This window comes from Equus caballus, chromosome 11, assembly GCF_041296265.1.
Source record: "Equus caballus isolate H_3958 breed thoroughbred chromosome 11, TB-T2T, whole genome shotgun sequence".
In the NCBI taxonomy this organism is placed as follows: domain Eukaryota; kingdom Metazoa; phylum Chordata; class Mammalia; order Perissodactyla; family Equidae; genus Equus; species Equus caballus.
In genome coordinates this window covers 58792577-58806867 of record NC_091694.1, presented here as the reverse complement: position 1 = coordinate 58806867, position 14291 = coordinate 58792577, and the positions used below count along the sequence as shown (strand labels likewise).

Genomic DNA, 14291 nt, shown 5'->3' with positions numbered 1-14291 from the left:
ATTTCTTCTCAGACAAGGGAAACGATAGAAAGAATAAACAAATGGGACTTCATCAGACTAAAGAGCTTCTTCAAGGCAAGGGAAAACAGGATTGAAACAAAAAAACAACCCACTAACTGGGAAAAAATATTTGCAAGTAATACATCTGAGAAAGGCTTAATATCCATAATATATAAAGAGCTCACACAACTCAACAACAAAAAAATCAAACAACCTGATCAAAAAATGGGCAGGAGACATGAACAGACATTTCTCCAAAGAAGATACACGGATGGCCAATAGGCACATGAAAAGATGTTCATCATTGCTGATCATCAGGGAAATGCAAATCAAAACTACACTAAGATATCATCTTACACCCATTAGAATGACAAAAATAGCTAAAACTAATAGTAACAAATGTTGGAGAGGTTGTGGAGAAAAAGGAACCCTCATACACTGCTGGCGGGAATGCAAACTGGTGCAGCCACTATGGAAAACAGTATGGAGATTCCTCAAAAAATTAAAAATAGAACTACCATACGAACCAGCTATTCCACTACTGGGTATTCATCCAAAGAGCTTGAAGTCAGCAATCCCAAAAGTCCTATGCACCCCAATGTTCACTGCAGCATTATTTACAATCGCCAAGATGTGGAAGCAACCTAAGTGCCCATCAACAGATGACTGGATAAAGAAGATGTGGTATATATATACAATGGACTACTACTCAGCCGTAAGAAAGAACAAAATCGTCCCATTTGAAACAACATGGATGGACCTTGAGGGAATTATGTTAAGTGAAATAAGCCAGATAGAAAAGGACAATCTCTGTATGACTCCACTCATATGAGGAATTTAAACCTGTGCAAAGAGAACAGATTAGTGGCTACCAGGAGAAAGGGGGGTTGGGGGTTGGGCACAAAGGGTGAAGGGGTGCACCTACAACATGACTGACAGACAATAATATACAACCGAAATTTCACAAGATTGTAACCTATCATTAACTCAATAAAAAATTAAAAAAAAAAGAAACGTCCCACTCTGGTGGGGGATGTTGATAAACGAGGGAGGCTGTGCATGTGTGAGGGCAAATGGTATACAGGAAATCTCTGTACTTTCCCCTCAATTTTGCCGTGAACCTTAAACTGCGCTAAAAAATTAAAGTCTTGATAGGAAAACAAAAGAAAAAAGTAAACAAGGAAAAACCAAAAAAATAAATTACCTAGCCCTTTCAGAAACATAGATAAGATGAAAGAGAAGAGGAAAAATATGGAGACTGTCTAATTAGAATTCCAGAAGGTGATAACTGAAAAATTAAAAGAGTGTGTAATTTCCAAATTAATAGAGAAGAAAAAAAGAGGGGCTAAGTTTTGGAAATGGCTGGGCTTTAATTCTAGTTCCCTACTTACTGTATAACCTACAGCAAGTTACTTAATCTTTCTGAGCCATGATTTTCTCCTGTGTAACTGGGATAATGCCTACCTCACAGAGGTGTTGTGACTGTTAAATAAAATCTAAGCATAGCACTTAGCACAGAACTCAATAAACATCACCTGTTGGCAATTACAAAATCATTTTATCTGCAAAGTACAGTAAAATAGTAATAAACTGAAGACGGAGATATGGATGAAATAAGCCTATCTGGATTATGCCTTGGTTTCAAAATCTATAGAAGGGAAAAGTAGGATGATCCTCGGCCCTTCATTTGTTAACTCTGCTAACATCCTTCTTAGAGGATCCGATCACTGTAGATATCCCTTCTGTTCCTTTTTCATATATCAATCCTATTCCAGGGCACTCTTCAAATCCTCTCAAATTTGCAAGTGCAAGTGGAAAAGAAAACTATTCCAATCCTTTTATTCCCTATCTCAAGTTCCACTTCGTAAATTGATTAAAAAAAAAAAAAACAGGATAGAGAAGAAAATCACATACTTACTTTTCATTAACTTTCCAGATAATTCCTTTAGGGGAGAAGAGGGACTATTTCTACCGGCTGCTGTAAGTCTGGAGGAGGACTCCTGGGTTTCCATGGAAACTTGATGAGTTCCTGTTCTGGCCACTTCAAGATGGAGAGAATGGGCGCTGTCACATTCCTGGGAAAGCAGCAAGTGATTCTGAATGTTGCTAGTTCTGTTATTCAGGTCAATTCCTTCTGATTGCATCATAAGCAACTGGACTGAGCTAGAATCCTCCAATCTGTTTTCAAGAGAGTCGGTTACAAAAGATGCTGTAGTTTCGTGCTTTTTAGATGGAGAGACAGGCTCAGCCAATGAGCTCTGCTTCACTGTGTTCAGACTGTGTGCTCTTATTCGGGACCAAGTTGTAGAGTGAAAACTTTCAGCCTCTAACCAAAATTTAACCAAATGCTCCATTCTCCGAAGTTCCATGAATTGAATGAAATAAGGGAGGACAACAGTGTCATGCAAGACTTGTTCAAGTGTCTTTGAAAGACTTGATTTGGTCTCTTGAGTCTGGTAGTCCAGACAAGATCTGCCTAAAAGAACCAAAAGAATTAGCAGTTCAGTAATAAATAATTTAAGATTGACAGATTAGTTACCTTTAGCATGAGTGGTACCAGAGTTCTTGAATCAAGTATAATTCCCCAGCAATTTAAATGAATAAAGAACTAGAAATACTATAGTTTTGGTTTCTAAACAAGCAAAGAAACAACTGTCCAAAACTTACTCAAATTATTAAACAGCTGTTTGTTACTCAATTAATCCTCATATCTCTTTTTTGTTTGTATGAATTTATTATATTATTATTATTATTTTGAGGAAGATTAGCCCTGAGCTAACATCTGCCAATCCTCCTCTTTTTTGCTGAGGAAGATTGGCCCTGAGCTAACATCCATGCCCATCTTCCTCTGCTTTATGTGCGAGACGCCTAACACAGCATGGCGTGCCAAGCAGTGCCATGTCCGCACCCGGGACCCAAACTGGCAAACCCCAGGCCGCCAAAGCAGAACGTGTGAACTTAACTGCTGCACTACGGGGCCAGCCTCATTCCTCATATCTCTTTTAATGGCAATTCAGACTACGCAAATTCTTAAGGAAAAAAAAAAAAATCTTAGGATACTGGTCCTAAAGAAAGAAAAAAGGCCAATAAAAATATGAAAAAGCATTCAACTTCATTAAAAACCCCAGAAAAGCAAATTAATACAAGATAACATTTTTGCCTGTTGAATTGGAAGATTTTTTTCAAAAAACAATAACAAGCACTATCAAGTGCACAGTGAAACAGGCACCACTCTCACCCGCTGATGAGAATGTAAACTGGTAAAGCCGTTCTGGAGGAGCACTGACTAACAGACAGTAAAGCCTTAGTAAGCTGCATGATTTTCAATCCAGTAACTCCACTTCTAGCAATTTATCCTGAGGAAAAATTGTGGATGTGTGGATATAGCTACAAAGATGTTATGAATTCTCAGCATTATTTACAACAGGAATAAGGAGTAGCTCCGGGATTTTATTTTGAAAAATAAAACTAAATTTAGTAAAACTTAATAAAAAGAAGTTATTTTACATTTAATTAAATTTAGGTTATGATTATAACCACAAGCTAATAATTAAAATAAACAAAAAATCAATTTTTTTACTTTCACAGCACGACATACAGAGGTTTATTTTCATAAAATTAACTGATGTTCGAATCATTTTCTTTTGAAGCACTTCATGTGTCACCATCTTTGCTGACAGTCTTACTGTCAATGTTAACTAGTCTATCTTTGTCAACATATCACTTTCACGAACTTCAGAAAGGAAATCCTGATCACTTGCAAGTCTTAGAATTTTTTTAATTCAACTTTAATTTTGAGATAACGGTAGATTCACATGAGTTGTAAGAAATAATACAGAGAGATCTCTTTACTTAGTGTCCCCCTATGGTAGCATCTTGCAAAACTATAGTACAATGTCATACCAAGACAGTGACACTGATAAAATCCACCAATCTTATTCAGATTTCTCCAGCTTTACTTGTACTCATTTGTGTGTGCATTTAGCTCTACGCAATTTTATTACACATGCAGATTTGTGTAACTACCACCAAGATACAAAACAGTTCCAATGCCACAAGGCTCCCTCATGTGGCCTTATATAACCACCTCCCTGTCTCTAACCTCTGGCAAACACTAATCTATTCTTTATTTCTATAATTTTATCATTTCAAGAATGTTATACAAATGGAACCATACTGTATGCAACCTTCTGGGACTGGCTTTTGTCTATCAGCATAATTCACTTTAGATTCATGCAAGTTGTTATGTGTATCAATAGTTTGCTCTTCCTAATTGCTGAGCAGTATTTTGTGGTATGGATGTACCAGTTTGTTTAACCATTAACCTAGTGAAAGAAATCCAGTGTTTGGCTTTTAAGCTGCTATGAACATTAGTGTGTAGGAGTTTGTGTGAACATAAGTTTCCATTTCGCAGGTATAAATGCCTAATAGTGCAATTGCTGGGTCACACGGTAATTGCATGTTTAGCTTTACAAGAAACTGCCAAACTATTTTCCAGAGTGGTTGTACTATTTTATATTCCTACCAGCAATGTATGAGTATTCCAGTAAAACTTACAATTTTACTCTGTGACCAATATGAATGTTGCTGGCAGTGTATTGCTGAGTGTGCCACACAAAGACTGACACTCTGGCTTTGAATATACACAAATGTTAAGCAGAGAGATGTCAAAAGAGGGAGCAATTTTATTAGATGTCAATTCATTCATAGATTTTTTTCAATTTATAACATGACATGCAATTTTTATAAGAGCAGAAATTCGGGTAAGAAATATTCAGAAAACAAGGATCTCTTGCATATCTTTTCTTTTTTTTGCATATCTTTTCTTTTTGGAGGGAGAAGGAGGAGTATTTTAACATAACAGGGATCCTACTACATATATCGCTATGTGACCTGCTATTTTCACTTTAACATAGACATAACGTAGACATTTCCACACATCTTCTTCAGACTTTTAAATGGCTACACAGTATTCCAGAGTATGCGTATGGGCATACCACAATTTGACTACTGCTCTATTAATGGATATTTATATGTTCTTCCTAATTTCTTGCTATCACAACCAATACTGCAGTGAATAGTCTTATACATATTTGTATATACATCTTTGTGCATATATATGAACACATCTGAGGGCTAGATCTTATTTTTTTTTTTTTTGAGGAAGATTAGCCCTGAGCTAACATCCACTGCCAGTTCTCTTTTTGCTGAGGAAGATTGGCCCTGAGCTAACATCTGTGCCCATCTTCCTCCATTTTATATGTGGGATGCCTGCCATAGCATGGCATGATAAGCAGTGCATAGGTCTGAGCCCAGGATCCAAACCAGCAAAACTCAGGCCACCAAAGTGGAGTGCACAACTTAACCCCTACACCACGGGGCCAGCCTCCTTATATTTTATTTTTTGATAAATACTTCCAAATTGCCTTCCAAAAAACATCTTCACAAATTCACACTTCCCCTAAATAGGAGTGGCTACTTCTCTACATCTCCATTAAGATTCAAATTATCAAACTTTAAATATTTGCTAATGTGTTAGAACATTAACTCATTATTTTAATTTGCTTTTCACTGAGTATTAGTGAAAAAAGCAACTCTTTCATATATTTATTGGCCAAATGCATTTCTTCTTCCGGAAATGGCCCATTTTCTATTGGGTGTGCTTTCTATTTTATATTTATAGGAACACAACATGGTGCCACCCATTATACTTACAGCTATTATTTTAGTTTAAATACATTGTTTCCAAAACCCCTTCCAATTATACAGCTCAGTATCCTCTGGCAGGAACTTCACACATAATACTCATATCCTTCCTCCTACTGGAAGTTAACAAAAAGTGACAGTCACTTACCCAGGTCACCAAAATGAGCGGCCTCCATGTGACTTGGCTGCTTCTTAAGTGTTGCTGTCCTGCTACTTGAAAAGGAGTCCATGTTGGCAGAAATGGCATTGATTGCAACATGACTTGGTCCTGCAGCCTCCAGCAAGGCATGGTTTTTAGTGCTTTTTTGCGGGGAATGTACAGATATTGAAGCTGTAATTTTTCAAAAAATTAAACACAATTTGATAGTCTAAAACTGTCCCATAAGAGGGCTTTAAGAGAACCTTAAAAATTATATTTTGTCATACCTCTCTTAAGTAAGTACACTAAACGAAAAATACTTAGGGGAAAGGTAAATTAACTAAGCAGTAGAAAACTAGAAAGACACGCTCTATTATTATTTACAACTCTCAAAATACTGTGCCAAAAATGGAACTTAAAAAAGAGATCTTTCAGAGCCACGTGGGTAAGTTTGGTGTACTCTGCTTCGGCGGCCTGGGTTTGGCACCCAGGAGCAGACCTACACCACTCGTCAGTGGCCATGCTGTGGTAGCAACCCACATATGAAATAGAGGAAGATCGGCACAGATGTTAGCTCCGGGCAAATCTTCCTCAAGCAAAAAGAGGAAGACTGGCAACTGATGTTAGCTCAGGGCAAATCTTCCTCAGCAAAAATAAAACAGAGAGAGAGATTTTTCTTTGAGAGCTTCTACTGAGGAGAAAGTACCAAAGCCAGGAAACATTCTGAAATGTGGACTCTTTTCAATTCCTTAATCCTTGCTTGCCTAAGAAACAAAACTAAAATTACAGAAGAAAAGCTTGAGGGGAAAAAATTAGAAAAATATTCTTCAGAATTCTTATTTTACTTTTTAATTGAGTAACAAAATTTCACTATCTAATAAACATTTACGACCAAAGTTCAAGCTACTTAAAGATAAAGCACACTTAAAATTCACAAAATACATTTTCCTTAGTACTCTGAAGAAATATTAATATCATCCCTTTGACTTCAGAATAAAAAGGTTAGTTATCAATGTGTTAATAGGAAATAATCACCTCGATATTACAATACTGTCAAAGTAACCCCATGAACTTGTTGCTACAACTGAATTAAAATTCCACCCATCCTTGAGGGTATTATGCTAAGCGAAATAAGCCAGATGGAGAAAGACAAATACAGTATGACTTCACTCATATATGGAAGATAAACACAGAGACATGGAGAACAGACTGGTGGTTACCAGAGGGGAAGGGGGCGGGGGGGAGGGCGAAAGGAGTAAATAACATGCGTGTACAATGGTAGATGGCAAGTAGACTTCTGATGGTGAATACAATGCAGTCTATACAGAAGTCAAAACATAGGGCTGTACACCTGAAATTTATATAATGTTATAAACCAATGTGACCTCAAAAAAAAAATTCCATCTATCATATTTATGCCACACAAATATCAAAGACTCTTGGGGCTGGCCCGGTGGCGCAGCAGTGAAGTGCGAACGTTCTGTTTTGGTGGCCTGGGGTTTGCCCATTCGGATCCCAAGTGCGGACAGAGCACCACTTTGCATACCATGCTGTGGTAGGCGTCCCATGTATAAAGTAGAGGAAGATGGGCATGGATGTTAGCTCAGGGCCAGTCTTTCTCAGCAAAAAGAGGAGGATTGGCAGCAGTTAGCTCAGGGCTAATCTTCCTCAAAAAAACAAAACAAAACAAAGACTCTTATTAAAGATTTTTAAGAAGTTTTGGTTAGTACACTGCTATAGCAAGAGGCACGGCACTCAGCATTCCACACTCCATGTAAATACCCTCAGATAACTAACCTTGTACCTACTAGTACCATTTACTTTATTGAGAGGTCAACAGATACAAACTCTCAATCTTAGCCACAGTTCCCAGACACGGAATCTGAGTAACACTAGGTAATATTGCTTATGAAGAAAACACAGTAGTGTAATTCAATCTATTACTCTTCAAGATGTAGTTATAGGATAAAGCAGATAAGAACATGAATGTCCATACCTGTTTTCCAGGCATCTATACTTATTAGTCATTAAACAAGAGTTGGGAGAATTATGCAATTGGAGTTGTCTTCAAACAATTTTTTCAATTTTAGAAGGAAGTCTTGTTTTGTTTTTGTTTTTATTTTCATGATAAATTGAAGGGAGCAAAATCATTTTAGCAAGTTTATAAACAATAATAGCTAGTTTTGTTGTATGGACAACAAACTACAACGAACACTGTCTAAGAACAATGAGACTTTCTAATTCTTTCCTAATTAGACATGTATGATGATGTAAAATGCTATTAATTTATTTGTGCAAGGCTTTTCTCTTTAACTTTTTTTTTTTGAGGAAGATGAACCCTGAGCTAACAGCTGCTGCCAATCCTCCTCTTTTTGCTGAGGAAGACTGGCCCTGAGCTAACATCCGTGCCCATCTTCCTCTACTTTATATGTGGGACACCTGCCACAGCATGGCTTGCCAGGCGGTGCCATGTCTGCACCAAGGATCCGAACCGGCGAACCCCGGGCCGCCGAAGCAGAATGCGAGCACTTAACCATTGCGCCAGCAGGCCGGCCCCCTAATTTCTTTCTTAGAACCAGTAACTGATTTTACATGCTCCTTCCTGATGTTCTATCTTCCTTTGGTCCATGGTAGTACACTCTGCTCAATTTCCTCTTCATCTGTTCCTCCCTCTCATTCTTAGTACACATTTATTAAATAAATAAATAATAAATGAGATATGGTTTTCGGACATGACTCCTCTTCCTCCTAAGGTTTTCTGTTCTTTTATTCTTTCTGCTAGAAAGCACATTTATTCTCAAACCTTCAATTAATACTAGAGCAATCTTTTCAAAGTTTTTTTTTTTAGCTATAAGCTCCCTCTTTTCCCCAAAACATGAGCTTAAGTGGGAGCCTCATATGTCTATAAAATAGCTATCTAAAATCTATAATCGGAATCTAAAATAGATAAAACAAAGTTAACAGTAACTCTAGTTGATGCAAGGGGAAAGTCTCACGGATGCCCTTGAGGTGGACCCTCTCTGCACCAGTTCCTAGCATACACCTCTGTGGAACTGGAACCCAGGTGGAAAACCGCTGATAGCTCAGAACTATCCTTTCATCTGAGCCTCAGTACTATATCCCTAATTATTCACTACTAGCCATTCTCACTTTGACTTTATCATCTCAAGACCAATTTGGCCAAATATCAAACTTACAACATCTTCTTCCAAACTAATTCTCCTTCTCAATTTCCCAGTCTCTGTTCAATCTATCAGTCTCCAAAGCTCAAAATCTTGCATCCATTCTTTTTTACTATATCTGTTTACTCGCCAAGATCAGTTGACTTCACCATTAAAATGTTTAAACATCTACTTATCTGTTTATTTTCAACACCACATGCTTAGTACAGGTCTTTCTGTTTAATAGCAAAAGAACTTCTAGTGTCTCCATCCTGTATAACTCTTCCAGACTAACCTTTCGTAAATACCATTTGTAAAGCACCAATATCTTGTTCAAAAGCCTACAGTGGCTCCCTGTTTTCTCTGTTTCAATTGTCTTTTCTGGTCTTTAAGGCCCTCTACAATCTGATCTCAATCCATCTGTAAAAGTTCCCCTTTACCTGTCTGAAGGCCACTTTCCCCAATATGCACTCAAAGTAAGAGGCTGGGCTGGTAGGGGAAAAAGAAAAAGAATCACCTTTTTCATTCAAATCCTTATTATTATTCAACTTTTTTCTATGAAGTCTTCCGTACACTTCAGAAATCATTTGCTGGCTCCAAATTCCTCTGAGCTCCCTGCAATACTTTCACTTGATTTAACAAAGTCAACTACATTGAGGTCCCACTCGTTAAAATTAAATAATAGCTACCAAAGTACTACCTACTATGTACTGTACTGGTTTCTCAATGTACATTTTTGGGGTACATTATTTCATTTCTCTCTCACAACAATCTTGCAAAACTAATATTTTCCTCATTTTAGCAATGAGGACACAAACAGAAAAAAGTTAAATACTTTGCCCTAAGTCACTGAGTTAGTAAAGAGTCATTTCAATGAGCAGGATTTCAACAACGGTCTGCTAGACTCTAGAAGATCTCTCTTTTACCTTTGGTTAAAAACTCAGACTAAAATTATTGTGTAGATAAGACAACATATGTAAATGAATATCTCAAAGTACTATGGAAATAATTTCCATTATAATTTTCCCACTCCAATCTTTGTACACTGACATAATGAAGTCAATTAAAACTACAGCAGAGAATACAATCTAAAAAGCACACTCTATGCTCTAATCTATAAATAAGGACAATATATTGATTCCACTAAAGTACTCTAAATAAATGTTAAGCTAAGGCCATTCATCCAAAGTAAGAGAGAAATGAAAACTGTAATCATCCACACTTGTGGATAAACAACAGAAAACCAAGCCTTACAAGTGGCAGGGCGTTCACTCAGTTATCAGACTGCTCGGTTCAGAGTATTGTTTCTGTTTTTTTTAAAGTCAACTAATCGCTTTTAGGAAACAATCAAATGTATGATTAACAAGGAGGATACTGGTTTACTGCAATCACTAGGATAGCCAACAAATGCTTAGTTGCTAGGTGTGGAAGCGTATATAGGTTAAACAGGGAAATAAGTCACAATCATAAATAATCATAAAAGATGGTAGAAATGATTAATGGCAAAAGAAGTGAGAAGATAACAGGATTAAAGAGCTAATAAATGCAAAGCATATTGCTTTTTAATACAATGAAATGCCACTGAACTCACCTTTAACTGACTTGACATCTGAGGTCTTCTCTTGTTCTTTGCCTTTCACTAGAAGATAAAAAAGCATCATGATCAGCTTTTACAGTCAAAAGGATCCATTTTACACACTGTAAAAATCAGACAAGCTTTATTCTATTAGATGAGTACTCAAAGTTCTACAACTATGGACTAACTGCCTTGGAGGGGGGCAGGGCAGGGCAGTTGTCAAGGAATCTTTCTCCAAGGAAGTGATGTGAACAGCATTCAGTGGAGAACAGTGACAGTGCTTATGGAGAGACAATATCAGAATACCTGGGTTCAAATTCTGGTTCTGCCACTTATTAGCCACGTGATCCTGGACAGGTTACTTTACTTCTCCAGGTCTCAATTTTCTTGGTTTATAAAACTAGGTCAATAAAACTAACACCTACCTAAACGGGTTTTGAATGAAAAAAATAAATACTTGTAAAGGGCTTAGAAAAGTAACTAGCATGTAATAAATTTAGGATGTTAATATCATCACCATGTACCACCCACTACCAGACACACCGTAAAGAAAAAGACAGAATTCTTTGGTTACGTATCATGTCTTACTTCTTGTATATTTCCCCCAAAGCATCAAACACAAACATTCTAAATTTACCAACATTCTAACCCTCTTAAAAAATTATACAATCTCTACCCTATTACACAAAACAGTGGAAATTCTATTGCAGATACACTAATAACACAATATCCAAGAAAGGAATGCGTACGGCAGCTTACGCAAGGCGTGAACTCTCATAGGATCTGATATAAGACTATTTTTAACCCTCCTTTCTTTTCTCGTGTATTTTCTTTTTTTTTTTTTTTAAAGATTTTATTTTTTCCTTTTTCTCCCCAAAGCCCCTCCGGTACATAGTTGTATATTCTTCGTTGTGGGTCCTTCTAGTTGTGGTATGTGGGACACTGCCTCAGCGTGGCTTGATGAGCAGTGCCATGTCCGCGCCCAGGATTCCAACCAACGAAACACTGGGCCGCCTGCAGCGGAGCGGGCAAACTTAACCACTCGGCCACGGGGCCAAGCCCTCTTGCGTATTTTCAACACTAAATTTTCTTTAACCTCACCATAAAAAGCCTATCAAAGCAAGAAATCCCAAAATGTGACCATCTCTCTACTTGTGCTCTTAAACATTAAATGTCGAAAGGTTAGTAGCAGGAAATAACTAGCTCTCAGAGTATCTCGTAAGTCAATCATCTACAAATATTTGAGTGGCTTGTATGTGCCAGACACTCTCCTGGCTCAAGATAGCAGTCCTGCCTTCAAGACATCTACATGCAAGTACATGGAGACAAACAAGGACAAAAATAAGTAAGATGATTCCAGGTACTGAACACTGCTGTTAGGAAGATAAAGTAAGGAAATACGGTAGGGTGACTGATTTTTGCAGCCCTCCTGAAACCAGGGACCAGATAACCATTAATGAGCATTCTTAAAAGTCATGTAGATAAACAATGTACTATCAGATTCCCACTAGGTTCCTTACAGATAACGTCTCTGACGCTGGGGTCGCCATGGTAACAGTTGCTTAAGTTGTTCTTCAGGAAGTGAGAGTCACTCCTTGTCCAGTTCAGGCCAGTTGAGACTACCAACCCATCAACTGGGCCTGCACAAATGTCCAATAGGTGACCCTGTGACATCAGGGGGGCCAAAAACTCTACCCTCAGATGATGCTAACACCACCATTTTGTGAACGTGTCCTATGAAGAGCCATGAAGCTTGACCACACTTGCACAGATCCTCGATTATTTCACTTTTCCTTACCTCCAACCATCTATCCCCACACTTCAGACCACCCTGCCCCTTTATTCCATAAATATCCCTAATCCCCATTTTCGGGGAGGCGGATGTGAGACTCGTTCTCCTGTCTCTTCACTTGGCTGCCTTGTGAATAAACCCTTTCTCTGCTGCAAAACTTGTCATCTCGATGACTGGCACAGTGTGCAGGGGCAAAATGGACCTAGTTCAGTAACACTCCCAGCAGCAGTTGCCAACCAACTACAGCTCCCATTTGAAACATGAACTGTCTTGGCTTCCGTGATGCTCTACTCTCCTGGTTTTCTAGCTACTCCTCAGTTTATCTGCTTGCCAATTCTTCTTCCTTTGTCCCACTGGGAGTTTCTCAGGGAAAGAGTTTGGTTCTCTTTTCTTTTCACTACATATACTTACGTATTTCCTGGCTGAACTTATCCATTCTTAAGGCTTTAAATACCACAGATATGCTATGACTCCTAAGTTTCTATTTCTAGTCTAAATCCTTTTTGATCCTAAATTCATGTTAACCACTTACTTGCCATCTTCCATAGTTACATTTGATCAAAGTGGAACGTACCATCTTTTCCCAAACCTGTTCCTACCTCAGTCTTCATCTTCTCTCGTGAATGACACTATCACCCACCAGTTTCTCAGGCCAAAAATCTGGAAGTCATCCTTAACATAATCGTTCCCTTATCTCACACACCCAAACTACTTCTAAGACCAACTGATTCTACCACCAAAATACATCTCCACAGTTCCACTTTTGCCACCTGCAATGATTCTCATTTTAACAATCAGGTCTCCTCATCAATATTTCAAAATGAAAAGTACAAACACACCTAACTTTACCAAATATTATTTGGTTCTGCCTTATTTCTTTCTTTCCCCTAAATATTACCATATACTTAAAGGTTCCTATGAATCACTACTTGATGTTGCTGCTCTTCTTCCCTTACCAGAGACAAGCACTATTCTAAATTAAATGTCTTCACTGCCTTCCAAGTTTTTAGACTATCCACATATGAATATATATAAAAAAAGAAACATGGCATAATTCGGCACATCTTTAAAAATTACATAAATGGTATTCTTCTACACATATCAGACACTTGTATATATTCAATAACTAGACATTTGTCTATATTGACGCAGTTCTACATTCATGTAGCTCTAGTTCATTCATTGTAGCTGCTGAATTCTTTTAAATAAATATACCTTTATTTATCCATTTTCCTGTTAATGAACATTTAGGTTTTATTTTCTAGTTTTCACTATCACAAACATTGGTGTGAAGAACATTCTAGTACATATCTTCTTATGTATATATGCAAAAATTTCTCTAGGATAAATCCCTAGAAATGGAACTGCTAGGTAACAAATTACGTGCATTTTTAATGAAAGTGGCTATACAAGATTACACTCCTATCATCATGCTTCATATTCTCATTCTTGGTATTTTTAATTTTTGCCAAACTAACAGTTTTCAAATGGCATTTGATGGTGTTTTTAATTCATTTCCTTCATTTCTTTTGAGGTGACATCCTTTCATGTTTAGAGGCTATTTAGGTTTCTTCTTTTATGGACTGCCTATTTGTGTCCTTTATTTTTTACTTATTATTTGTAGAAACTTCAAACATATTCTGAATACTAATCCTTTCTTGTTTGTATTGCAAATACCTTAGATATATTTTATTGTACGGAAGTTTTAAATTTTAATTTAGTCAAATTTATACTATGTGGATTGTATTTGCCTAAGTCTTATTTTACTTTTTTTTTTTTTTTTGAGGAAGATTAGCCCTGAGCCAACATCTGCTAGCAATCCTCCTCTTTTTACTGAGGAAGACCGGCCCTGAGCTAACATCCATGCCCATCCTCCTCCACCCCGTATGTGGGTAGCCCACCGCAGCATGGCCTGCC

The 14291-nt window shown here is 37.5% G+C and overlaps 1 protein-coding gene across 3 annotated transcripts in view; it reads right to left on the bottom strand.

The window, feature by feature from the left end:
• The window catches only part of AKAP10 (A-kinase anchoring protein 10), a 66516-nt gene that overhangs the window by 44521 nt on the left and 7704 nt on the right, over positions 1-14291 (bottom strand). For all 3 annotated transcript variants that reach the window (XR_011423526.1, XR_011423527.1, XM_023653599.2), the window contains exons 2-4: positions 10598-10645; positions 5855-6037; positions 1919-2476 (exon numbers count right to left, since the gene is read on the bottom strand). Coding sequence is in view for 1 of the 3 variants with exons in the window: in XM_023653599.2 (XP_023509367.2) it covers positions 1919-2476; positions 5855-6037; positions 10598-10645 (789 nt within the window). In the remaining 2 variants the exon portion in view is untranslated. The remainder of the gene's footprint in view (positions 1-1918; positions 2477-5854; positions 6038-10597; positions 10646-14291) is intronic.